The sequence below is a fragment of the Melanostigma gelatinosum genome (assembly GCF_949748355.1).
Source record: "Melanostigma gelatinosum genome assembly, chromosome: 10".
Lineage (NCBI taxonomy): Eukaryota > Metazoa > Chordata > Actinopteri > Perciformes > Zoarcidae > Melanostigma > Melanostigma gelatinosum.
Window position 1 is genome coordinate 26,089,686 of NC_136643.1, and position 27,643 is coordinate 26,117,328.

A 27,643-nucleotide genomic window follows, 5' to 3' on the forward strand; every position below is an offset into this window, starting at 1 on the left:
ACATACGTCGCTCTGAATGTCCATCATGCTGCGACACCGCTGCAGGTGCAGGTTGTCAGGCAGGAGGAGGTAGCTGTGAGGGATCTTCCTGTAGCCAGTGAACGTCTGAGCAGCAGAGGATTGCTTGGCGTGGACCACGCTCATCATGTCCACTGGGGAGTGATACTTCAGCTTGGCCTTGTGGTAGTCCTTCTTGTAGTTCCTTTCGCTCTGCATCTTGGCCACCGCCATGTAGTGAACCAGCAGAGGGTCGTCCTGGATGCTGCGGTGGCCGACGTGGTGGCCTCTGGCCTTCTCGTACGCCAGCTTGTACTTGTACTGTACAAAGGAAACACATTACATTTGCCATCATTATTTAGATTTGCATAGTGTGATAAAAGGGGGGAAATGTGAAAGAAATGTTTTGGTAATTGTCGTTGTCTAACGACAGGATATATAGATAATTAAACTTACTTTTCTTAACTATCACCTCCCGTTCAACTCTCACTTCTTTTCCTTACCTCCGAGCAGATACACATACAGTATAACACCTACATCCTTTAGAGGTATAAAAGCGTACCTTTAATAGTGAGCTCTTGTTCTGTGGAGACCATTGATCGCTGTATGATCTATATGCAAAAGCTATAATAAACTCTCGAAAGACAACTTGGTTCTCAATCTTAATTTCAAATTCCCACCATTTCAGTAACATTTGAATAGTATTATATTTTTTACCATATTCACAACTTACATCGCTGGCAATGTCTCTGGAGCTTCTCGCTGCAACAATGGAAATAGCATCTTCCTTCACATGATGTCCTTTGAGCAGGTCTTGCCGATGAGCATAGGTGTAGCAATTCTAAACAAAATCAGAGTTATGTTACAGATACAGCAACTATTTCATGTCTACGTGTGCACACACACACGCGCCAGACAAGAAGCTGCAACTGACCTTGCTGATGTTGATGGCGTTGTATCTGGCTTGCATCAGTTCAGGAACATCAGCGGGGAGATGGTAAGTGTGCATGAACTTCTCTCCACTGGCCTTGTACTCTTTCTGCACAATCACAATGAAGAGATCGGTTTAAGTCTATTCTGAGAAGGAATTCAAAGACTGAGAATCATCGGATTTATATTTGCTCGTTCTCACCGTATTCATGATCTTGGCATTGGCCTTGGCCAGCTCCATGCTCATGGAGTCAACGGTGCTGGTGAATTTTAAGGTGTCGGGGCGCTGGCGGTAATTCTTCTCATTCAGAGCTGCCCCTGCTTTCTTGGCTTTTTCCACTTCCAGGGAACCAATAGGAACCCAGCCGATTCCCTTGACATAATCCTGTTTATAGTTAACCTAGAAAGGAAAAGAGAAAAATAGCTTATCAGACTTGCAGAAACTCTATATTTAAGCCAAGACATAAAGTATTTACCTACATTATCACACCAAAGTCCCTAAAATCAAACTTACATCACTGGCATTGTAGTTCATGTTGCGAGCGAGGGCCACACTCATGGCGTCGGGCAGCAGGATGTACTTGTGGTTGGGCTGCCTGTAGCCAGTGAACGTCTGAGCAGCAGAGGATTGCTTGGCGTGGACCACGCTCATCATGTCCACTGGGGTGTGATACTTCAGCTTGGCCTTGTGGTAGTCCTTCTTGTAGTTCTTTTCACTCTGCATCTTGGCCACCGCCATGTAGTGAACCAGCAGAGGGTCGTCCTGGATGCTGCGGAAGCCCACGTGGTGGCCTCTGGCCTTCTCGTACGCCTTTTTATACTGGACCTAGAGGTCAAAGGACGTTTAACATCTCTAATTATTTAGAGTTTAAAGAATTTGAACGGTTATTTAAAGCAACAAAAAGAACAATATGTCTGGTACAGACATGTTAAAATGGAACTTACATTACTGGCAGCATGTCTGGCAGCTTTGGCAACGACAATGGAGATAGCGTCAGACTTCAGGTCATAACCTTTAGCAATCAACTCCTGCCAGGCATGTTTGTAGCAGTTCTGAAATCACAGATTACAGATACAACATGAATCCACTACACACACTGCATTCACTCATTCACCGCAAGACTCACGCAACCACGCGCTCTCACACAACCGTGACCTTAACTTAAGGATGGAGGGGTGAGGTTTGAGGGGTGAGGATGGTGAGGATGGAGGGGTGAGGATTGAGGGGTGAGGATGGAGGGGTGAGGATGGAGGGGTGAGGGTTGGGGGGTGAGGATTGAGGGGTGAGGATGGTGAGGATTGAGGGGTGAGGATTGAGGGGTGAGGATGGTGAGGATGGAGGGGTGAGGATGGAGGGGTGAGGGTTGGGGGGTGAGGATTGAGGGGTGAGGATGGTGAGGATGGAGGGGTGAGGTTTGAGGGGTGAGGATGGAGGGGTGAGGATTGAGGGGTGAGGATGGAGGGGTGAGGATGGAGGGGTGAGGGTTGGGGGGTGAGGATTGAGGGGTGAGGATGGTGAGGATGGAGGGGTGAGGATGGTGAGGATGGAGGGGTGAGGATGGAGGGGTGAGGGTTGGGGGGTGAGGATTGAGGGGTGATGATGGTGAGGATGGAGGGGTGAGGTTTGAGGGGTGAGGATGGTGAGGATGGAGGGGTGAGGATGGTGAGGATGGAGGGGTGAGGATGGAGGGGTGAGGATGGAGGGGTGAGGGTTGGGGGGTGAGGATTGAGGGGTGAGGTTTGAGGGGTGAGGATGGTGAGGATGGAGGGGTGAGGATGGAGGGGTGAGGATGGAGGGGTGAGGATTGAGGGGTGAGGATGGAGGGGTGAGGATGGTGAGGATGGAGGGGTGAGGATGGAGGGGTGAGGATGGAGGGGTGAGGATTGAGTGGTGAGGATGGAGGGGTGAGGATGGAGGGGTGAGGTTTGAGGGGTGAGGATGGAGGGGTGAGGATGGTGAGGCTGGAGGGGTGAGGATGGAGGGGTGAGGGTTGGGGGGTGAGGATGGAGGGGTGAGGGTTGGGGGGTGAGGATTGAGGGGTGAGGATTGAGGGGTGAGGATGGAGGGGTGAGGATGGTGAGGATGGAGGGGTGAGGATGGAGGGGTGAGGATGGAGGGGTGAGGATGGTGAGGATGGAGGGGTGAGGATGGAGGGGTGAGGTTTGAGGGGTGAGGATGGTGAGGATTGAGGGGTGAGGATGGAGGGGTGAGGATTGAGGGGTGAGGATGGTGAGGATGGAGGGGTGAGGATGGAGGGGTGAGGATGGAGGGGTGAGGATGGAGGGGTGAGGATGGAGGGGTGAGGATTGAGGGGTGAGGATGGTGAGGATGGAGGGGTGAGGATTGAGGGGTGAGGATGGAGGGGTGAGGATGGAGGGGTGAGGATTGAGGGGTGAGGATGGAGGGGTGAGGATGGAGGGGTGAGGATGGAGGGGTGAGGATGGAGGGGTGAGGATGGAGGGGTGAGGATTGAGGGGTGAGGATGGTGAGGATGGAGGGGTGAGGATTGAGGGGTGAGGATGGAGGGGTGAGGATGGAGGGGTGAGGATGGAGGGGTGAGGATGGAGGGGTGAGGATTGAGGGGTGAGGATGGTGAGGATGGAGGGGTGAGGATTGAGGGGTGAGGATGGTGAGGATGGAGGGGTGAGGATTGAGGGGTGAGGATGGAGGGGTGAGGATGGAGGGGTGAGGATGGAGGGGTGAGGATGGAGGGGTTAGGCTTGAGGGGTGAGGGTTGGGGAGTGAGGATGGAGGGGTGAGGATTGAGGGGCGAGGATGGAGGGGTGAGGATGGAGGGGTGAGGATTGAGGGGTGAGGATGGAGGGGTGAGGATGGAGGGGTGAGGATGGAGGGGTGAGGATGGAGGGGTGAGGATGGAGGGGTTAGGCTTGAGGGGTGAGGGTTGGGGAGTGAGGATGGAGGGGTGAGGATTGAGGGGCGAGGATGGAGGGCTGAGGATGGAGGGGTGAGGATTGAGGGGTGAGGATGGAGGGGTGAGGATGGAGGGGTGAGGATGGAGGGGTGAGGATGGAGGGGTGAGGATGGAGGGGTGAGGATTGAGGGGTGAGGATGGTGAGGATGGAGGGGTGAGGATTGAGGGGTGAGGATGGTGAGGATGGAGGGGTGAGGATTGAGGGGTGAGGATGGAGGGGTGAGGATGGAGGGGTGAGGATGGAGGGGTGAGGATGGAGGGGTTAGGCTTGAGGGGTGAGGGTTGGGGAGTGAGGATGGAGGGGTGAGGGTGGAGGGCTGAGGGTTGGGGGGTGAGAGTGTGTCTCTGTGTCTCTCTGTCTGTCTCTTGCTCTGTGTCTTTGTCTCTGTGTCTCTGTCTCTCTCTGTCTCTGTGTCTCTCTGTCTCTGTGTCTCTGTCTCTGTGTCTCTCTCTCTGTCTCTGTGTCTCTCTGTCTCTGTGTCTCTGTGTCTCTGTCTCTCTCTGTCTCTCTCTCTGTCTCTCTGTGTCTCTGTCTCTGTGTCTCTGTGTCTCTGTGTCTCAGTATTTCTTTTTCTCACCTTGCTGATGTTGTAGGCATTGCACTTGGCCTGTTGGAACTCGGGGAGATCAGCAGGCAGAGAGTACTTCTGGTGGATCTTCTCCAGACCTCTCTTGTAGAACAGCTGGAAGGCAGAAGACAACATGTTCAACATGAGGCGAACAGAAGAGACGTGAGAAAGACCTCCAACGAGAGCTCAACGTGACTCACGTCACTCCTCTGGAGCTGGTTGACTTTGGCCTGCATCATGACGGGGTGGTCGTCGATAGAGGTGAAGGGGAACTTGTCGGGGTGTTGTCTGTATTTCCTCTGCAGGAAGATAGTAAAGTACACTGTTAACGAGTAATAACACGTCACGAGTGCAGAGGAAGACTGAAGCGACACGCTACCTCACTCAGGATGTCACCGGCTTTCTTGTTCTTCTCCACCTCCAGGGAGCCGAAGGGGATCCACGGGCTTCCCTTGGTGTAGATGTTGTAGTCGGACTTGTAGTCATTCTGCGACGCAGAAAAACACAAAATCAAATGGTGTCACTGAATACATATAATTACTCTCATCATAAGCATGCGAGTACAAGTGCAGGTTATATATTAGGAGGAAACGCTTACGTCACTCTGGATGACGTTGGCTTTCTTGGCCAAGTTCAGCAGCACACTGTCAGGAGGCAGGAAGTAGTTGGGGCTGATCTTCCTGTAACCCGTCATGCTGGCGATGCTCTGGGACTTCTTAGCCAAGGTGACCGACATCATATCCAGCGGAACGTGGTACTTGGTCTTTATCTTTTCATAGTCCTTTTTATATTCACGCTGTGGAGATGATCAGGGAGAGATGGTTGAACTCTTCAGCTCAGATGAATTCATATCAAAAGGGAGAAGTCACAACCTTTAAGTGGATGTCCAATCAGTGTTGATGGCGAATGTAGCCAATTTAGCCTTATTTATGGATTTAAGGTACTTTATAATGGGCATTTATAATGAGAGAGGAGAGGAGAGATGAGAGGGGAGAGGAGAGAGGAGAGGAGAGGAGAGAGGAGAGGAGAGAGGAGAGGAGAGGAGAGAGGCTGTTAGAGTGTAAATAGTTAAATATATATAACACGTGGCGCCTGTTAATTTAATTCTCTGAGAAATGAAACTTTTCATGACTTATGTCGTTGTAACTGTTATTCTGCACTGAAGGCGTGTTCTAGTTCTCTCTACTTCTATTCATGATGGTTCTGTTTCTATAGAGGAGCAGGACTTTTATTTTGAAGTGAAAAAAGACCACAGAGAGTAAAATGTGACGGGAGTGAAAAAACGCCCAGAAACGGTTTTGGTCTCAGAGAGTTAAGGGAAGAAATGTTTGAATGCAGAGCTGACGACTCACGTCACTCTGGATTTTGGCCACGTGAACGGAGTGTAAGATCTTGGGGTCGTCATTAATGCTGAGGGCTCCGACCATCTGTCCTTTGTTCTTCTCATACTCCTTCTTATATTTAACCTGCAAGGAAGAATAACAGGTGAGCAATTAGTGGATTAATAAAACATACCTGACCTACAGAAACCTAGCGGCTGATGTCGCAGCATCCTCACATCACTGGCGATGTTGGTGTGAGCCCGGGCGGCGAGGATCGAGATGGTGTCGCCTTTGATCTCAAACTTCTTCGCTTTGGACTTCTCCCAATCGTACTTGTAACAGTTCTGCGAAGAGAAAGTCGAGCTGTTCAGGAACCTAAAAGTCGAAAAGGTCTCGAGTCTCATTCAATGTCAGGTGAGGAGATGAAGAGCGGAGCGGCTTCTTACGTCGCTGAGGTTGAAGGCGTTGACTCTGGACTGGATGAAGAAGGGATAGTCTGGAGGGAGACAGTTCTTGAACTTTGTCTCCTCGTACTTTGCTCTGTAGTTCAACTGTAAAGAGAACAAAGTCATGAAGTTACGTTTCATTCTGGTGATTCAACAGGCGGAAGAGATACTTCATGCACTGGTCATCAAGTAGAAGGAAAACATTTATTTTACTACTTTGTCTGTTTACGTCTGTAGATTTCTCCTAAATTCACCAGAAGTGACTTTCCATAATGCCTGATGTACATATTTAAATGTGCTGTCGTGTTGGCTGCTGCTCGTTGGACTGAAGTTGGTGCCGTGTTGTCTGACGTTGTGTCACTGGAGGGCAGCAGTGTGTTAGCTGGCCTCTATCTGACCCCCCCCCCCTGATCACAGGGTTTATTCTGGGCGACTGAACGCTCATTTCTATTTATACTACAGAGAGATGGCTCTCCAGTTTCCATGGCGCCCACAGAGAGACAGCTGGGCTTCAGTTTGTGGATGAGTGACTTTAAGATGATCTGAGAGAATGTGATCGAGAACATTCTTTGTCAATGAATGGACAACAGTCCAGCAGGTCCTCTCACCGCTCCAGTCTCAGCTCTGGTTGGTCACTACGTTTACAACACATGCATGAGGTTATTAAATGTTATCAGCTGCTATATCTTACTATATTAAAGAACTTTTAATCGTTTTCCTTCAGTGTGAGATCAGCAGACTTAACACTGTTTTATTTTTCCTATTTCCCTTCACGTCTTATTTCCTCTTTATTTTACTGTCTCATGGTGTTTCATCAAGTCAGTTTATTGATATAACACATTTAAAATAAGTTTGCAGATGAGTTCGTCTGCCTCAGTACAGGTTTACTGAGTTAAAGACACACAGGGGCATAAAGGCAATAACACATAATGTGATATATTAAAACAATAAAAGAAACATTTTACATGTTTAAATTGTGCTTATCATATTTATATATGCACTTCCATGTATTTTTTATGAGATCATCATAAATTTCATTTCCTTAAAGTGGCAATCCTGGAGTATTTAAGTATTCATATATTTGCAGTGTTATGAATTGTCGGTGGCACTATTACCTGGAGAAACACAGTATGACAGTTTCTCTCCAGGTAATATTCACACAATTCACATTTCTGATATTTTAATTGTTATTCTGTAAATATTTAAACCTTAAAAGCACTTTGCGCTGAAGCTTGAACAGTGCAATAACAGCTGACATGTTGATTGTGATGCTTCATGTGAACATGTGGAGTTGGTGAGCTGCACTGCTGTTAACTGTGACAGCGGAGGCGCTCGTACGTACGTCACTCAGCTGTTGGGCGTTGATGGCGGCTTGAAGCTGAACTGGAGAATCCACCACCTGTGTGAACTTCACTGTGTCGGGATGCTGCCGGTAAGTTGTCTGCAAAAGCATTTAAAAAGAGAAAGATTCAGAAACGGGAGGATCTGACTTCACTGCAAAGACCGATCAGCCGATGCTCCTCACGTCGCTGCAGCGGAGCAGCTTCTTCCCGGCTTCATACTCTGGCGTCAGCGTTTGAGGGAAGAAGCATCTCGTCTTCATGTCTTCATAGTCAGCTTTATAGAGGTGCTGCGAGATGAAAGAGGAGAACATCATGAAAGACATAGTGGAGATAAAACTCTTTCATTTTTATAAAAATGAAAGAATAATTATTCACCTCATTCTTCATTTCCTCAACTTTCTGGCAGTGAACCGTGAAGACGTCTTCATAGCTGCCGAGGTAGTGGCCCTTCACCTCCTTTTCATACTTTTCTTTGTAACGCATCTAAAACAAGAAACAAATCAAATGTGAATATCTAAAAGATGAAATGAGAAGGATAACATCTCAGGTCTTCTTTCAGCTCGGAGGGTCTTCTCACATCGGTGAACTTCTTCAGGACGGAGTCCATCTGAAACTTGGGCGTGTCGCAGTAGTTGATGCTGGAACCTCTGGCCTTCTCATAGCTGGCCTTATACACTTTCTGTAGAAGAAGACCGAAAACACCACATAAACATCACATACCAGTTATGATCAGTAACTCAAATAAGAGAACACACACACGGCTATACGCATCATCGGACTGGCTGCACACGTCAGACGGGTAACTTCATTCAGTTAAATCACCTTTTCAATGAGTTTCTCTGCATGCAATTGACTTTACAGAAGGTTTAATGAGCAGAATTAATGTGAGAATCCACTCAGAGAAGCTTCATGTCAGACCCACAGCCACCTCGATCATTCAGCAGTCACCTGGTTCTCCAGTGTAACGAGAGTAAACTCATGTCTCATGTCGACACAGGAAGCAGACACGTGGAGACCAGGGGACTGAAATCTTATCTTAACTTCATTTGCCTCCAAACCAGTAAAGTGTCAGTATACATCCATGTCTGACTGAAATAAGTTAGGTTATGATAGGAACACAGCCATGAGTGGAGGAATTAGCATGAGGAAGATGTTTCCTATGTTGTAAACTTAAGCTAAGATTAAACAAGCAGTCAGGATATCTTTTACTGTGTAGAGCCCCCGTTTCCACCCAAATCATAATCCATCACTGCTCCATAAGAGCAGCTGTAGCTTCTCTCAGACACCCACATCGCTGAGGATGGTGCCGGCATATCTGAGCTGCCGGAGGAGAGGATTCTCTGTGGCCGGCAGCGTGTTGTAGTCGGCCTCCGCTTTGCGCTTCTCGTACTCCTTCTTGTATTGGACCTGAAAACACAGAGGACAAAACCACAAAGAGTTGAGATTCAGGCTGAAAACACAAAGAGTTGAGATTCAGGCTGATTCAGGCTGACTCGCATAACGCGACGCCGGTGGAAAGACCCCACTGCATGTGTCTTTTTATTCTTTGTTAAAATGACGCATGTTTGCATGAATGTGTGGGTGGAAGTCTGACATGTTGTACTTTGTTGCAGTGGCATTGAATTTAAATGTAGGTCTGGTGTTACAGTGAGTCCCTGCGTCAGTGTGTGGACTCACTCTCTGCTCTATCTAGAGCTCTAGGACCTATAATAACACTCTGATGTCCTCTGTGTGGACTCACTCTCTGCTCTATCTAGAGCTCTAGGACCTATAATAACACTCTGATGTCCTCAGTGGACTCACTCTCTGCTCTATCTAGAGCTCTAGGACCTATAGTAACACTCTGATGTCCTCAGTGGACTCACTCTCTGCTCTATCTAGAGCTCTAGGACCTATAATAACACTCTGATGTCCTCAGTGGACTCACTCTCTGCTCTATCTAGAGCTCTAGGACCTATAATAACACTCTGATGTCCTCTGTGTGGACTCACTCTCTGTTCTATCTGGAGCTCTAGGACCTATAATAACACTCTGATGTCCTCAGTGGACTCACTCTCTGCTCTATCTAGAGCTCTAGGACCTACAATAACACTCTGATGTCCTCTGTGTGGACTCACTCTCTGCTCTATCTAGAGCTCTAGGACCTATAGTAACACTCTGATGTCCTCTGTGTGGACTCACTCTCTGTTCTATCTGGAGCTCTAGGACCTATAATAACACTCTGATGTCCTCAGTGGACTCACTCTCTGCTCTATCTAGAGCTCTAGGACCTACAATAACACTCTGATGTCCTCTGTGTGGACTCACTCTCTGCTCTATCTAGAGCTCTAGGACCTATAGTAACACTCTGATGTCCTCTGTGTGGACTCACTCTCTGCTCTATCTAGAGCTCTAGGACCTATAATAACACTCTGATGTCCTCTGTGTTGACTCACTCTCTGCTCTATCTAGAGCTCTAGGACCTATAATAACACTCTGATGTCCTCAGTGGACTCACTCTCTGCTCTATCTAGAGCTCTAGGACCTATAGTAACACTCTGATGTCCTCAGTGGACTCACTCTCTGCTCTATCTAGAGCTCTAGGACCTATAATAACACTCTGATGTCCTCAGTGGACTCACTCTCTGCTCTATCTGGAGCTCTAGGACCTATAATAACACTCTGATGTCCTCTGGGTGGACTCACTCTCTGCTCTATCTGGAGCTCTAGGACCTATAATAACACTCTGATGTCCTCTGTCTGGACTCACTCTCTGCTCTATCTAGAGCTCTAGGACCTACAATAACACTCTGATGTCCTCTGTGTGGACTCACTCTCTGCTCTATCTAGAGCTCTAGGACCTATAGTAACACTCTGATGTCCTCTGTGTGGACTCACTCTCTGCTCTATCTAGAGCTCTAGGACCTATAATAACACTCTGATGTCCTCTGTGTGGACTCACTCTCTGCTCTATCTGGAGCTCTAGGACCTATAATAACACTCTGATGTCCTCAGTGGACTCACTCTCTGCTCTATCTAGAGCTCTAGGACCTATAGTAACACTCTGATGTCCTCTGTGTGGACTCACTCTCTGCTCTATCTAGAGCTCTAGGACCTATAATAACACTCTGATGTCCTCTGTGTGGACTCACTCTCTGCTCTATCTGGAGCTCTAGGACCTATAATAACACTCTGATGTCCTCAGTGGACTCACTCTCTGCTCTATCTAGAGCTCTAGGACCTATAATAACACTCTGATGTCCTCAGTGGACTCACTTTCTGCTCTATCTGGAGCTCTAGGACCTATAATAACACTCTGATGTCCTCTGGGTGGACTCACTCTCTGCTCTATCTAGAGCTCTAGGACCTATAATAACACTCTGATGTCCTCTGTGTTGACTCACTCTCTGCTCTATCTAGAGCTCTAGGACCTATAATAACACTCTGATGTCCTCAGTGGACTCACTCTCTGCTCTATCTAGAGCTCTAGGACCTATAGTAACACTCTGATGTCCTCAGTGGACTCACTCTCTGCTCTATCTAGAGCTCTAGGACCTATAGTAACACTCTGATGTCCTCTGTGTTGACTCACTCTCTGCTCTATCTAGAGCTCTAGGACCTATAATAACACTCTGATGTCCTCAGTGGACTCACTCTCTGCTCTATCTAGAGCTCTAGGACCTATAGTAACACTCTGATGTCCTCAGTGGACTCACTCTCTGCTCTATCTAGAGCTCTAGGACCTATAGTAACACTCTGATGTCCTCTGTGTGGACTCACTCTCTGCTCTATCTAGAGCTCTAGGACCTATAATAACACTCTGATGTCCTCTGTGTTGACTCACTCTCTGCTCTATCTAGAGCTCTAGGACCTATAATAACACTCTGATGTCCTCAGTGGACTCACTCTCTGCTCTATCTAGAGCTCTAGGACCTATAGTAACACTCTGATGTCCTCAGTGGACTCACTCTCTGCTCTATCTAGAGCTCTAGGACCTATAATAACACTCTGATGTCCTCAGTGGACTCACTCTCTGCTCTATCTGGAGCTCTAGGACCTATAATAACACTCTGATGTCCTCTGGGTGGACTCACTCTCTGCTCTATCTGGAGCTCTAGGACCTATAATAACACTCTGATGTCCTCTGTGTGGACTCACTCTCTGCTCTATCTAGAGCTCTAGGACCTACAATAACACTCTGATGTCCTCTGTGTGGACTCACTCTCTGCTCTATCTAGAGCTCTAGGACCTATAGTAAGACTCTGATGTCCTCTGTGTGGACTCACTCTCTGCTCTATCTAGAGCTCTAGGACCTATAATAACACTCTGATGTCCTCTGTGTGGACTCACTCTCTGCTCTATCTGGAGCTCTAGGACCTATAATAACACTCTGATGTCCTCTGTGTGGACTCACTCTCTGCTCTATCTAGAGCTCTAGGACCTATAGTAACACTCTGATGTCCTCTGTGTGGACTCACTCTCTGCTCTATCTAGAGCTCTAGGACCTATAATAACACTCTGATGTCCTCTGTGTGGACTCACTCTCTGCTCTATCTGGAGCTCTAGGACCTATAGTAACACTCTAATGTCCTCTGTGTGGACTCACTCTCTGCTCTATCTAGAGCTCTAGGACCTATAATAACACTCTGATGTCCTCTGTGTGGACTCACTCTCTGCTCTATCTGGAGCTCTAGGACCTATAATAACACTCTGATGTCCTCAGTGGACTCACTCTCTGCTCTATCTAGAGCTCTAGGACCTATAATAACACTCTGATGTCCTCAGTGGACTCACTCTCTGCTCTATCTAGAGCTCTAGGACCTATAATAACACTCTGATGTCCTCTGTGTGGACTCACTCTCTGCTCTATCTGGAGCTCTAGGACCTATAATAACACTCTGATGTCCTCAGTGGACTCACTCTCTGCTCTATCTGGAGCTCTAGGACCTATAATAACACTCTGATGTCCTCTGGGTGGACTCACACTCTGCTCTATCTGGAGCTCTAGGACCTATAATAACACTCTGATGTCCTCTGGGTGGACTCACACTCTGCTCTATCTGGAGCTCTAGGACCTATAATAACACTCTGATGTCCTCTGGGTGGACTCACACTCTGCTCTATCTGGAGCTCTAGGACCTATAATAACACTCTGATGTCCTCAGTGGACTCACTCTCTGCTCTATCTGGAGCTCTAGGACCTATAATAACACTCTGATGTCCTCTGGGTGGACTCACCCCGCTGGCAGCGATGCGAGCATTCTTGTTGGCGTCATAAACGGGCGTGTCCGTTTGCATGAAATAGATTTGGTCTTTGCTGTCCTCGTAGTCTTGCGTGTATCTTTTCTGCAGGGAGAAAAGGATCCGGACAGTTAGATGCAGTGAAAGTTGTCGCGTTCAGAAAACCTTCAGGTGGAAGTCGGCTCTTACGCTGCTGAAGTTTTCCATCGCCACCCTGGCAGTCGCCACGTCGAAGTACGGCGTCTCGCACCACTGACCCTTCACGTTCTTATTGTAATCTTCCTTGTATTTGAGCTGTGGAAAACAAAAACAACTAAATAATAATAATAATAATGGCGTAATAAAGCCAGTTATATTCACATTTCTGTAGATGAAGGTGTTTAAAGGAGGCAAAAGTCTGATGGATTGCAGAACTTGTCTTTGCCATCATTTGAATGCAGAATCAGTCAGAGACAGAAGGAAAGTGCAAGTTTGAGCCTCTCTAATTAAATGTCCCTGAGCAGCCCTGAGGTTTATTATTCTCCTCTGCACTTATCATTAATAGAAATAAATGTCTCACTTCGTCTACCTTCCGTCCTCCTGTGTTTCCTTCACATACACATCATGCTTGAGAGCCACATTAAAGGTGTTCTGCTTACATCACTGAGCTGATTGTTCACTCTCCTGGCCAGCTCCACTTCAGGAGGATCAGCCAGCGAGGTGTACTTCGCCTTACGCTGATCGTGACCCTTCTTATAGCGAATCTGCACACACACGCACACACACACACACACACATTAGGAGTTTGAATTGACTGAGGTGGTTACTTCTTCAACATCAATAGCTGAGCTTAGCACACAGATCGTATCGACTGGTGACTTCCTTCCATCAGCAGAACAGGTTACACGCTAACGACCGTTTTAATTTCCTGCAACGTGAGTGGAAATAACGACATGTGATAAATCTGAGTAAGCACAAACAGGAGGAAGAAAACATTGAAGATGGAGAAAATGTGCTTGTTGATGCTGAGGTCAATTAAAGTCACAGCTACTTAGATATTCTACATTGTTTCAATGTACAAACTACAAGAAACTGCACCAAACGGCAGTCATTGAACCAGTATATCATATAGATCAAATCCTATATCATGCTATACTTGCTTAACACAATATCAATATACGGTATATATATTGTGTGAACGTCTACTGTAAGACACTCCTTCTCCCTGAGGATAATAAAAGCCGGTTATATTGAGGAGAGAGCTGCCGCAGACGTTTATCAAACGTATATTATCACATCGCCAAACCCTAGAATCATTAAAAGCCTTTTCACAAATATTACGTGTGTCTTTGTACATTATTTGTACAACTTCTGGAACAAAACTACCACTTGTAAAAACTGCACAGCTCGTCCATTTTTAAGTCAGATATACTGTATACATGTTATAGTATTTTGTCATAATTCTATAGTATTTTTCTTCTATTCTATATTCATCAGAAGGCTTCATTGTCAGTACACTCACATCACTGAGGGCCTCCTGAGCTTTGGCCACCCTGCGCAGCTCAGGGCTGTCGCTGTACGGGTAGAACATGGTCTTCTCTTCATCCCACAGCTCCGTGTAACGTTTCTGAACAAGGCGTAAACAAGGTGAATGCATTTATTTGTATTAAACAAGCATCAGATGTTATTTCTGCCGTCAGAACATTGTCTTTACTTTGCTGTAGTTGGCAGCGTTCTTCACAGCCAGAACCAGCTCAGGAGCATCCGGAGGCAGCAGGTACCGGTCCTTCATCTCATCCCACTTCTGTCTGTACAGAACCTGCAAGAGACGAGCATCAGTGTTAAACATCGAGATGATTTTACTCCTCTGAGTCTACGTTCAGGTAACTCACCTTGCTGATCAGTTCGGAGACACGCTTGACGTGGGCGATCTCTTTGGCCTCACCGTCATACAAGCTTGTTGTCCGAGTCTTATTTCCCTCCATGCGGTACTTAACCTGAAGACAACACATGTTGGTTATTATCATTCATGACCAGAGAAAAAATACACTTTTACAATTTAAATGTGTCCTTAATGTTCATTGTAATTCATTCATCTGTTAAATGAATAAATACATTTATCAAACAATATATACAATTTAAAATAAAATTGTTCAGCATGTCTGCTCTATTGCTGACAAAGAATCATTTAGTTTAGGTTAATTTCACAAACAGGATATAAATCAGCAGTCTTCTATTTTAATAACCTTCTAACCCTCAGCCTTGAATTTTAGACATCATGATTTGAGGGATTATTCGGTCATGATTTGAGGGATTATTCGGTCATGATTTGGGGGATTATTCGGTCATGATTTGGGGGATTATTCAGTCATGATTTGGGGGATTATTCAGTCATGATTTGAGGGATTATTCGGTCATGATTTGAGGGATTATTCGGTCATGATTTGAGGGATTATTCGGTCATGATTTGGGGGATTATTCGGTCATGATTTGAGGGATTATTCTGTCATGATTTGAGGGATTATTCGGTCATGATTTGAGGGATTATTCGGTCATGATTTGGGGGATTATTCGGTCATGATTTGGGGGATTATTCGGTCATGATTTGGGGGATTATTCGGTCATGATTTGAGGGATTATTCAATCATGATTTGAGGGATTATTCGGTCATGATTTGAGGGATTATTCGGTCATGATTTGAGGGATTATTCGGTCATGATTTGGGGGATTATTCGGTCATGATTTGAGGGATTATTCGGTCATGATTTGAGGGATTATTCGGTCATGATTTGGGGGATTATTCGGTCATGATTTGGGGGATTATTCGGTCATGATTTGGGGGATTATTCAGTCATTATTTGGGGGATTATTCGGTCATGATTTGAGGGATTATTCGGTCATGATTTTGGGGATTATTCGGTCATGATTTGGGGGATTATTCTGTCATGATTTGGGGGATTATTCGGTCATGATTTGGGGGATTATTCAGTCATGATTTGGGGGATTATTCGGTACCTCGCTGAGCTGCTCCTGGGCCTTCCTGATGCGGATCATTTCAGGAGAATCAGTGATGATGGCAGGAGGAGTCCCTCTGGACACGTCGTACGCATGCCGGTATTTGTTCTGTTAAGTAGAACCCAACAGTCAAAAGTTAAATACAGTTAAAAAACAACACTGAAATATTCCACTGTCGTTTAGAGCTGAAGCAGACGAAACAGATTGGTTTTGACTCGATGCTCACATGACTGTACTGCTCCATCATCTTCTGGCTGTGAGCCAGGTACGGGGTCATGAACTTGGAGGTGTCCACCTTCACCTTCTTCCTGACTTTCCTGGTGGGCAAGCCAGACTGGAGGAGGAGAGAAAGGAAACACAATCAGCCACCCGACGACCTGAAGAGGGCCTCGGCTCCTCCATGACAGGAAGGGAAACGAGGCGATCATTGAAACGACGAGGACTCAGCGACGTGACAACAAAACGATCTGATGGTGTCAAGGTGAAGAGAAAACAACCTACCTATCACTCTAATAACTCAATAACTCAATGTGAAGACTTTAACAGGATAATAAATCAGTAACACATTCAGGTGGTTGGGATGAAGTCATGAATGTTGGATGAAGAGTGACAGAAGGACGAACACAAGTAACAGGTGGTAAAGCGGTGAATGTGCGGTCACGTCCACGCTGCCGATGAGCATTGAGCGACGCATGCAACGCCAGCTCAGCAACACGAAGTAAAGCCACAGAGACCGACTCACAGGAAGCAGTTAAATGAAGTAAAGTGAATAAAATATGATTAAATCTATGCAAGAACACAAAATGTTGTTCAATACATTTTCTGTCTTTACTTAAATCAAACAATGACCACTTAAAATAACTTAAAATCACATTATAATGCATTATAACAGTGATTATAACACATGAAAAACATTATAATGTGTTACAACTATGAGAATTATAATACACAATAAAAATAAAGTCAGTGATATGGTTATGTTCTAGAGCATTAATAATATGTATGAGTGCTTATAACTATGATTACACAGAGATATAAGCAGATTATAACACATTGAGTGTTTATAATGCGTCATGGACATGGACGTCATAGAAAGTGCAACCAAAACAATACTTGAATGTTCATGCAGAGGTTTAACTGATTTATCGTAAACCTTTAAGGCTTTAAGATAAAAACCTGCCAACATCGAGGACAACAGGTGAAATAAGCAGACAGATTATCAATTAACAGACATGCAGGTGAATGGGGGGGGGGGGGGGGGGTTGCACCGCGGTACTGTTTGAACTGTTGTCTCTTGGGAGAGGAGGAGGTGCTTTACCTGGAAGGCCTGAGAACTCTCGTGCTCAGTCGTCGTTGTCATCTGCTCGACATATTACAAATATAGGACACACTGAGGTTTCACAACTACCAGAACACGTCATGGGAGAAACAGCACAGTATCTTTTGATTCATTGGATTCAGATTGAGGGTGATTTTTCTGCAGCTCTGGAGCTCCGCTAACACCCCCGGTGTGACAGAGTAGGACGTCACTCTACACCGCATCACATTAGTGGTTCTGTTCTGTCAAACGCCCTCAAGAAGAAGAGAGGGATCTTTGTCCTAACGTGTAATAAACTGGTGAATGTTACTGGAAGTAAGACTGGAGTCTAATTAAGCCTCTATTGCACAGGAGCACAGAGCAGCATTGATATGCTCTGTTATATGAGCCTGAGTGCTCTAACTCTTTGAACCTGCTCAATAAACACCAGCCACTCACGTGACATTATATTTAGACCATTGTTCCTGTCATCCAGCCCTGAACTGACATCTATTGGTTTCTTTTACAGGGACAACTGTCTGTTTCTTTTCTTGTTGCTAAGCATGAAAATAATGCCAAAGGAAAGTCAATTAGGATCCCAATTCATGGCGGAGATACAGATTAAATGCATCCACGTGACTAAGCAACAGTCAGAGCGAGTGATGAACTTTATAATGTCCAACAAACAGGACTTTCCACCAGAGGACCGGTGGTCAACACCACGGTTATGGTGGTGGTTTTCCTAAACCTGGTTATGTGGTTTTGTTGTCTAAACCTAACTGTTGGTTTGTTGCCTAAACCTAACTGTTGATTTGTTGCCTAAATCTAACTATTGGTTTGTTGCCTAAAGCTAACTGTTGATTTGTTGCCAAAATCTAACTGTTGGTTTGTTGCCTAAACCTAACTGTTGGTTTGTTGCCTAAAGCTAACTGTTGATTTGTTGCCTAAACCTAACTGTTGGTTTGTTGCCTAAAGCTAAATGTTGATTTGTTGCCTAAACCTAACTGTTGGTTTGTTGCCTAAACCTAACTGTTGGTTTGTTGCCTAAAGCTAACTGTTGATTTGTTGCCTAAAGCTAACTGTTGGTTTGTTGCCTAAAGCTAACTGTTGGTTTGTTGCCTAAACCTAACTGTTGGTTTGTTGCCTAAAGCTAACTGTTGGTTTGTTGCCTAAACCTAACTGTTGGTTTGTTGCCTAAAGCTAACTGTTGGTTTGTTGCCTAAACCTAACTATCGGTTTGTTGCCTAAACCTAACTGTTGGTTTGTTGCCTAAACCTAACTGTTGGTGTGTTGCCTAAACCTAACTATTGGTTTGTTGTCGAAACCTAACTATTGGTTTGTTGTCTAAACCTAACTATTGGTTTGTTGTCGAAACCTAACTGTTGGTTTGTTGCCTAAAGCTAACTGTTGGTTTGTTGCCTAAACCTAACTATCGGTTTGTTGCCTAAACCTAACTGTTGGTTTGTTGCCTAAACCTAACTGTTGGTTTGTTGCCTAAACCTAACTATTGGTTTGTTGTCGAAACCTAAATGTTGGTTTGTTGCCTAAACCTAACTATTGGTTTGTTGTCGAAACCTAACTGTTGGTTTGTTGCCTAAACCTAACTATTGGTTTGTTGTCGAAACCTAACTGTTGGTTTGTTGTCGAAACCTAACTGTTGGTTTGTTGTCTAAAGCTAACTGTTGGTTTGTTGCCTAAACCTAACTGTTGGTTTGTTGTCTAAAGCTAACTGTTGGTTTGTTGTCTAAACCTAACTATTGGTTTGATGTCTAAACCTAACTGTTGGTTTGTTGTCGAAACCTAACTGTTGGTTTGTTGCCTAAAGCTAACTGTTGGTTTGTTGCCTAAAGCTAACTGTTGGTTTGTTGCCTAAACCTAACTGTTGGTTTGTTGCCTAAACCTAACTGTTGGTTTGTTGCCTAAAGCTAACTGTTGGTTTGTTGCCTAAACCTAACTGTTGGTTTGTTGCCTAAACCTAACTGTTGGTTTGTTGCCTAAACCTAACTGTTGGTTTGTTGCCTAAAGCTAACTGTTGGTTTGTTGCCTAAACCTAACTGTTGGTTTGTTGTCTAAACCTAACTGTTGGTTTGTTGCCTAAAGCTAACTGTTGGTTTGTTGCCTAAACCTAACTGTTGGTTTGTTGCCTAAAGCTAACTGTTGGTTTGTTGCCTAAACCTAACTGTTGGTTTGTTGCCTAAACCTAACTGTTGGTTTGTTGCCTAAACCTAACTGTTGGTTTGTTGCCTAAAGCTAACTGTTGGTTTGTTGCCTAAACCTAACTGTTGGTTTGTTGTCTAAACCTAACTGTTGGTTTGTTGCCTAAAGCTAACTGTTGGTTTGTTGCCTAAACCTAACTGTTGGTTTGTTGTCTAAACCTAACTGTTGGTTTGTTGCCTAAAGCTAACTGTTGGTTTGTTGCCTAAACCTAACTGTTGGTTTGTTGCCTAAAGCTAACTGTTGGTTTGTTGCCTAAAGCTAATCTGGGGTTCAGATCAAACATGTCTACATGGTTAGATACCGCTGGTTTCATCTGTTATTAGGAGAAGATGAATGTCGTCTATCTATTCAAAGGGGGAAAAGCCTCCTAAACCTCTGACTTGCTGCTCCATGAATAGCCCGTCTAACTTACAGCATGCCTGAATTACACTTCCCTCTACTTAGGAAGTATTTACAGTCACATGAGGTGGAACGTTTGGACCTGAAGCTGACCAATAACAACTTCAAATCTAGAATAAACCAGAGCTGCGAGAAAGAACATTTCAAATCCTTTTTTTTGTGTAAGAGGCTTCAACATCTGGATCTATCAGACAGGAGAGAACCATAGGTGTGAATGAAACACATCGCCACAAAGCAACGCAGAGAGAACCTCTCAGTGTCTCTCTGAGTGAACGCTGTGACGCTAACGCCTTCCATCAGAGTGTGCTTTACAGCACAGAGGCTTCTCTCCCTCCCTCTCTATCTCTCTCTCTCTCCCTCCATCTCTCTCCCTCTCTTTACCTCTCCCTCCACTCCATCTCTCTGCCAATCTGCCGTAGATGTCCACTTCTAAATTAGTCCGGATGCCAGACAGAGAACTCTTCGGTCCACCCCTCAATAACCTGAGGAGAACTACGCCTCTTTTTAATAAAACCCATACGTGTTATTCCTACTGTCTGAAAATAATAACAAACGTGAACAACTCTCTCCAGAATCCAAAGAGAAAATAACATTGTATTGCAGTTTGCAAACACCCAAATATGAACAATATATATTGTGCATATTGTGATGTTGTAAGTTTTGTATGAGATTGTATCTTTGTTTCATTTTGTCGCCTTGTTGACCAGGTTGTCATTATAAACTGGTTCTCAATTGAATTATCTGGTTAAATAAAGGTGAATAATAATAATAATAATACATTTGTGATATCATCAAGTATGAAGTATAAACTGCTCCATAGATATTGAATCGATAAAGATGTTATAGACGACACAGAGAGTGACCAGTCTCTTCTCATTCTGTTTCATAGCTGATAAAACTTCAATACAATGAAGCTCATTTAGGGATAAAAAAAGGAATAAAAGGAATACGCACGTACTTTCATTCAACATACTTTTGTGTGTATAAACATTATGCATCTTTTCTGATGCACCGATTTGTAAGAATCCTAAAGTCTGAACTCATTTGAATATATATTACATCCAGCAAGGAACATCTTACTCTTCAACTGAAGCGTTATTGACGTGCAGAGCTGTCGAGCCATCGTCTGTTATGGATTATGTCGTAACCACCGCATTGCATTGTGGGATATTAATGCTGGCTTTGTGTCCAGCGTTTGCATTACAGTAAGCAATTTGAGTACTATTGGTTTCATAATAAGGCTTCAGACATCCTAAAAACAATGTGCACATTACTGTGTAAGCGCAATTAATACAATTCTGGACGTAAACATAAAGAGCTGCAGCAATGAGTCCTAAATGGAAGAATCCTATTGGCTGTTTGTGGAGGAAACCAGTGATGATGACATCATTCCTACGGGACGTCTGTGAAGCAGCTTTATACTTGATGACACCACAAGTTTGGACTTACGACTGTGGTTTCTGAGAGAGTAGCTCAAATAAAATAACATGAAATAAGATGCTGAGTTTCTTAATTCAGGTGGTGTTCATTTAATATAGAGAAAATACTACTCATGATCACAATGAGGTACAAAGTAGATCATTAGCAAATAAACTATTTTTGAAGTGATTAAACTAGGTCTGTGTTTTCTATTCTCATGGACGAGCTGAACAGTCGTACGTATGTTTCTCCCCATTCTGTAGATGAAATGAGAAGCCGTCCTACTGTTTACTCAGAACAATGCAACTTCTCTCCACAGTGCAGATGAAAGCCAGTGAAATCAGAGTGTATTGGTTTTGGGTGATGGGTATCCGCTTGTTCCGCCTCCCAAACGATTTACATCTTTGCAGTAAAGATGTAAATCTCTTTGAAACACTTGATATGTTATGTGGGAGTTAAATGACCACTGATTGATTGGTAATACATTTTATTTTAAACCATTCAGACTCCCCTATAAGATATCAGCAATATTAAGTATGAAGAAATATACAAGGCAAACTTTAATCCTATTTCACCAGGAAATATGAGATTAAGCTGTTAGCCTTCTGTTTTCACTCTTCCATTGGACACAGACAGGAAGACCTTCACACACGTACATATGTGAACACACAAACAGGTCAATTTCAACAAAACTTGCTGAAACTTGCACATTCCTGAATTCTATGAAATCCAATCTGCTCTATTTATGCTACAAGAGGAAGAAGACTGCCGTCATGTCGGAGCCATTACAGCGTTCCATGTGTCCATCGGTAGGTTAGACAAGCTGCAGATATCTGATGCTCTGCTACAAAGACATGTAGTTCAATCATAGGCAAGAATAAACTCTTGTGCATCTGGCTGTTGTCACTCGACTCCATTTTATATATATATATAGGATGGCATGCGAACTGCATATGAGTTCCTGCCATCTCTACATTTATAGCACAACAATGTCCCAGATAAAGATTCTGTCTTGAATTTGAAACAGTTTTGATTAAAGTGGCTGTTAAAGGCAATCCAGGACTCAGAAGGTGTCCGTCTGAAACCGGATCCACCAGAAGAAGTTCTTCCATGAACTGCTGACTGGAGGGGGGGGGGGGGGGGGGGGGTAACTTAACTATTCATAGGGGACTAAAACCTGCAGGCCCTGTATCTAACCTCAACTCTACTCAATCATTTCTCATTTATTAAATCGTATTTAGGCTGGAAACAATCAAAGATCATCAAACACAGATAACAGTGAGAAAACGTCCACTTACCTCTTCCACAATCTCCTCCTCCTCATACTCCTCATACTCCTCATACTCCTCATACTCCTCCACAACTTCCGTCATTTTGAGACGGATTTAGAGTCTCTGCGTAAAACACAGACAACATTTATTATTCATCATTTGAACTGTGAATGAAGAAAGTTCAGAAGTTAACTTCAATGTTCCATCAGTAGCATCGAGTCACACATGTCAGACAGCTTATCCTGGGGCTCAGACCAGAGATCAGAAGAGACAAATGCACCGGCCAGTCATCCCCCCCACTGCTGAACCCAGTTACCCAGATTCAGATCGGAAATAATACACAGCAACCGCATGCTAGAAGAAAACGACACGAAGATATGAATGTTAAACCAAAAGTGTGTGTCGTACCAGCGAAAGATTCCCGCGGTATTTTCCTGACAGTAAAAAAGCCTCACTTGCCATCCACTAGGGTCTCAAACTGAACCGCCGAAATCCTAAAAACAAAGTGTAGAAGAAGTGTGTGAAACGCCTCACAAAGTGTCAATCAGTAGCTGCAGATTAGGGAGGTGAGACACATTCCAACAGGCCGTGAATGTGCGACAGCCACAACACAGCTCAGGAGCTGAAGGTTGGCGACAGCTGCCCAGCACAACTTCAGCGATTTGACATGTAAGCTAATGCCGCAGCCTGATTGGTTGACTCTGTTTAGCAAATGGTGGGGCCAATGCCTTCTGAGGCTGCAGGTTAAATATAGGATGGCATACTAAGTACCTTTTTTAGCACTTCATTACCCTCTCTTTCAATCAAAAGGCAATTTTCTCTGTACAATAATAAGAGAAATAGACGAAAGGACAAAAAAAGGCTGGACAGGTGTTGAGATTTCAGAGAGACGGCCGCTGCTGGACTTTCAGATACATCCAAAGAAAAAAGAGAGGCCTGGTTTCATCGTGTTGGATCCTTGCAGATCTTGATTGTTGGGTTATTCCTTCAATGTGCAGCAGAGCCTTTACGCTCTTTATCCCTCAATCAGCTGGATCCAGATGGCAGCAGAGGACGAAAATAACGAACGTCCGAACAGATGGAAAGCCATGCAAGTGTGTAGAAATGTGGACATTTAAGGGTTTTTGGTTTTCCTTCTTTTGCTTTCTTACCGGTTATACAAAGTTTAAAGGTCTCCCAAGCCGCCAAAGTCTCCCCAGCTTCCCTCCAGAGAAACACCGGGCGACAGCACACAGCTGAGATTTCTACCCAGGTTATCGTGTGGCCGACTCAGCCAATCACAGGCCGGCGCTCTCAGGTTTCAGAATCTAAATATACCGAAATGACCCCCTCAGAAAAGAGCACCTGTCGAGGCGAATGCATCAGCGGTACGGTTATGAGGAAGGAACGAGCACAAGAAGAAAGAAGGGTCAACCCCGACTACAACAGCAGCACTCTGTGTGAGGGGGGGTGTTGACAAATGCTCGTTTGTTTTGGGGTTTTTTTGCAAAAGGTTTTGGAAGCAGGTGTGATCGTAGGTGAGGATGTGAGCTGAAGACCCAGCAGGGCTGAGAGCCAGACCTGTTGAGGTCATCTGTCAGCTGAGCCTGAGCTGGTCCTCTCTAGAATCCAGTCTACATCAAACTCAAGGAGGTTTGATGTGTTCACGCTATCTAAAATAAATGAGGTCTGACAAATCACCAATGCGCCTTGGATTACAGACAAAACCTGTAAATGAATAATGAGTCAACCCAGACAAGCCGTGACATGACATGAGACATTTAGAACAGTAGAGAAAAGAGGAGAGGAGAAGAGAATAGATTGTAGAGGAGAAGAGATTGTAGAGGTGAAGCGATTGTAGAGGAGAAGAGATTGTAGAAGAGAAGAGATTGTAGAGAAGAGATTGTAGAAGAGAAGAGATTGTAGAGGAGAAGAGATTGTAGAAGAGAGATTATAGAGAAGAGATTGTAGAAGAGAAGAGATTGTAGAGGAGAGATTGTAGAGGAGAAGAGATTGTAGAGGAGAAGATATTGTAGAGGAGAAGAGATTGTAGAGGAGAAGAGATTGTAGAGGAGAAGAGATTGTAGAGGAGAAGAGATTGTAGAAGAGAGATTATAGAGAAGATATTGTAGAGGAGAAGAGATTGTAGAGGAGAAGAGATTGTAGAGGAGAAGAGATTGTAGAGGAGAAGAGATTGTAGAAGAGAGATTGTAGAAGAGAGATTATAGAGAAGAGATTGTAGAGGAGAAGAGATTGTAGAGGAGAGATTGTAGAGGAGAAGAGATTGTAGAAGAGAGATTGTAGAAGAGAAGAGATTGTAGAAGAGAGATTGTAGAGGAGAAGAGATTGTAGAAGAGAGATTGTAGAGGAGAAGAGATTGTAGAGGAGAAGAGATTGTAGAAGAGAGATTGTAGAAGAGAAGAGATTGTAGAAGAGAGATTGTAGAAGAGAGATTGTAGAAGAGAGATTGTAGAGGGGAAGAGATTGTAGAAGAGAGATTATAGAGGAGAAGAGATTGTAGAAGAGAGATTATAGAGAAGATATTGTAGAGGAGAAGATATTGTAGAAGAGAGATCGTAGAAGAGAGATTATAGAAGAGAGATTATAGAGAAGAGATTGTAGAAGAGAAGAGATTGTAGAGGAGAAGAGATTGTAGAAGAGAGATTATAGAGAAGAGATTGTAGAGAAGAGATTGTAGAAGAGAGATTGTAGAAGAGAGATTATAGAAGAGAGATTATAGAGAAGAGATTGTAGAAGAGAAGAGATTGTAGAGGAGAAGAGATTGTAGAAGAGAGATTGTAGAAGAGAGATTATAGAGAAGAGATTGTAGAGAAGAGATTGTAGAAGAGAGATTGTAGAAGAGAGATTGTAGAAGAGAGATTATAGAGAAGAGATTGTAGAAGAGAAGAGATTGTAGAGGAGAAGAGATTGTAGAAGAGAGATTGTAGAAGAGAGATTATAGAGAAGCGATTGTAGAGGAGAAGAGATTGTAGAGGAGAAGAGATTGTAGAAGAGAAGAGATTGTAGAGGAGAAGAGATTGTAGAAGAGAGATTGTAGAAGAGAAGAGATTGTAGAAGAGAGATTGTAGAAGAGAGATTGTAGAAGAGAGATTGTAGAGGGGAAGAGATTGTAGAAGAGAGATTATAGAGGAGAAGAGATTGTAGAAGAGAGATTATAGAGAAGATATTGTAGAGGAGAAGATATTGTAGAAGAGAGATCGTAGAAGAGAGATTATAGAAGAGAGATTATAGAGAAGAGATTGTAGAAGAGAAGAGATTGTAGAGGAGAAGAGATTGTAGAAGAGAGATTATAGAGAAGAGATTGTAGAGAAGAGATTGTAGAAGAGAGATTGTAGAAGAGAGATTATAGAAGAGAGATTATAGAGAAGAGATTGTAGAAGAGAAGAGATTGTAGAGGAGAAGAGATTGTAGAAGAGAGATTGTAGAAGAGAGATTATAGAGAAGAGATTGTAGAGAAGAGATTGTAGAAGAGAGATTGTAGAAGAGAGATTGTAGAAGAGAGATTATAGAGAAGAGATTGTAGAAGAGAAGAGATTGTAGAGGAGAAGAGATTGTAGAAGAGAGATTGTAGAAGAGAGATTATAGAGAAGCGATTGTAGAGGAGAAGAGATTGTAGAGGAGAAGAGATTGTAGAAGAGAAGAGATTGTAGAGGAGAAGAGATTGTAGAAGAGAAGAGATTGTAGAAGAGAGATTGTAGAAGAGAGATTGTAGAAGAGAGATTGTAGAGGGGAAGAGATTGTAGAAGAGAGATTATAGAGGAGAAGAGATTGTAGAAGAGAGATTATAGAGAAGATATTGTAGAGGAGAAGATATTGTAGAAGAGAGATCGTAGAAGAGAGATTATAGAAGAGAGATTATAGAGAAGAGATTGTAGAAGAGAAGAGATTGTAGAGGAGAAGAGATTGTAGAAGAGAGATTATAGAGAAGAGATTGTAGAGAAGAGATTGTAGAAGAGAGATTGTAGAAGAGAGATTATAGAAGAGAGATTATAGAGAAGAGATTGTAGAAGAGAAGAGATTGTAGAGGAGAAGAGATTGTAGAAGAGAGATTGTAGAAGAGAGATTATAGAGAAGAGATTGTAGAGAAGAGATTGTAGAAGAGAGATTGTAGAAGAGAGATTGTAGAAGAGAGATTATAGAGAAGAGATTGTAGAAGAGAAGAGATTGTAGAGGAGAAGAGATTGTAGAAGAGAGATTGTAGAAGAGAGATTATAGAGAAGCGATTGTAGAGGAGAAGAGATTGTAGAGGAGAAGAGATTGTAGAAGAGAAGAGATTGTAGAGGAGAAGAGATTGTAGAAGAGAGATTGTAGAAGAGAAGAGATTGTAGAAGAGAGATTGTAGAAGAGAGATTGTAGAAGAGAGATTGTAGAGGGGAAGAGATTGTAGAAGAGAGATTATAGAGGAGAAGAGATTGTAGAAGAGAGATTATAGAGAAGATATTGTAGAGGAGAAGATATTGTAGAAGAGAGATCGTAGAAGAGAGATTATAGAAGAGAGATTATAGAGAAGAGATTGTAGAAGAGAAGAGATTGTAGAGGAGAAGAGATTGTAGAAGAGAGATTATAGAGAAGAGATTGTAGAGAAGAGATTGTAGAAGAGAGATTGTAGAAGAGAGATTATAGAAGAGAGATTATAGAGAAGAGATTGTAGAAGAGAAGAGATTGTAGAGGAGAAGAGATTGTAGAAGAGAGATTGTAGAAGAGAGATTATAGAGAAGAGATTGTAGAGAAGAGATTGTAGAAGAGAGATTGTAGAAGAGAGATTGTAGAAGAGAGATTATAGAGAAGAGATTGTAGAAGAGAAGAGATTGTAGAGGAGAAGAGATTGTAGAAGAGAGATTGTAGAAGAGAGATTATAGAGAAGCGATTGTAGAGGAGAAGAGATTGTAGAGGAGAAGAGATTGTAGAAGAGAAGAGATTGTAGAGGAGAAGAGATTGTAGAAGAGAATATATTGTAGAGGAGAAGATATTGTAGAGGAGAAGAGATTGTAGAAGAGAGATTGTAGAAGAGATTATAGAGAAGATATTGTAGAGGAGAAGAGATTGTAGAGGAGAAGATATTGTAGAGGAGAAGAGATTGTAGAAGAGAGATTGTAGAGGAGAAGATATTGTAGAGGAGAAGAGATTGTAGAGGAGAAGAGATTGTAGAGGAGAAGAGATTGTAGAGGAGAAGAGATTGTAGAGAAGAGATTGTAGAGGAGAAGAGATTGTAGAGGAGAAGAGATTATAGAGGAGAAGAGATTGTAGAAGAGAAGAGATTGTAGAAGAGAAGAGATTGTAGAAGAG

General features: G+C 43.7%; 1 protein-coding gene across 14 annotated transcripts in view; it reads right to left on the reverse strand.

Moving 5' to 3' along the window:
* Positions 1-23,563, reverse strand: part of neb (nebulin) — a 77,115-nt gene extending 53,552 nt beyond the window's left edge. For 11 of the 14 annotated variants that reach the window (XM_079277416.1, XM_079277419.1, XM_079277420.1 and 8 more), the window contains exons 1-29: positions 23,509-23,562; positions 22,385-22,480; positions 17,073-17,114; positions 15,981-16,088; positions 15,755-15,862; positions 14,632-14,736; positions 14,454-14,558; positions 14,262-14,366; positions 13,399-13,503; positions 12,950-13,054; positions 12,758-12,865; positions 8,831-8,947; positions 8,118-8,219; positions 7,916-8,023; positions 7,723-7,827; positions 7,540-7,638; positions 6,198-6,302; positions 5,988-6,095; positions 5,782-5,895; positions 5,028-5,225; positions 4,809-4,916; positions 4,630-4,728; positions 4,439-4,543; positions 1,873-1,980; positions 1,442-1,753; positions 1,130-1,327; positions 932-1,036; positions 731-838; positions 7-318 (exon numbers count right to left, since the gene is read on the reverse strand). In XM_079277416.1, the coding sequence (XP_079133542.1) occupies positions 7-318; positions 731-838; positions 932-1,036; positions 1,130-1,327; positions 1,442-1,753; positions 1,873-1,980; positions 4,439-4,543; positions 4,630-4,728; positions 4,809-4,916; positions 5,028-5,225; positions 5,782-5,895; positions 5,988-6,095; positions 6,198-6,302; positions 7,540-7,638; positions 7,723-7,827; positions 7,916-8,023; positions 8,118-8,219; positions 8,831-8,947; positions 12,758-12,865; positions 12,950-13,054; positions 13,399-13,503; positions 14,262-14,366; positions 14,454-14,558; positions 14,632-14,736; positions 15,755-15,862; positions 15,981-16,088; positions 17,073-17,114; positions 22,385-22,459 (3,477 nt within the window). In that variant the 5' untranslated portion in view covers positions 22,460-22,480; positions 23,509-23,562. Of the gene's footprint in view, positions 1-6; positions 319-730; positions 839-931; positions 1,037-1,129; positions 1,328-1,441; positions 1,754-1,872; positions 1,981-4,438; positions 4,544-4,629; positions 4,729-4,808; positions 4,917-5,027; positions 5,226-5,781; positions 5,896-5,987; positions 6,096-6,197; positions 6,303-7,539; positions 7,639-7,722; positions 7,828-7,915; positions 8,024-8,117; positions 8,220-8,830; positions 8,948-12,757; positions 12,866-12,949; positions 13,055-13,398; positions 13,504-14,261; positions 14,367-14,453; positions 14,559-14,631; positions 14,737-15,754; positions 15,863-15,980; positions 16,089-17,072; positions 17,115-22,384; positions 22,481-23,508 lie in introns of all 14 variants that reach the window. The other 3 variants (XM_079277415.1, XM_079277423.1, XM_079277414.1) reach the window with 2 other exon arrangements.
* Between the last annotated feature and the right edge of the window lie 4,080 nt (positions 23,564-27,643).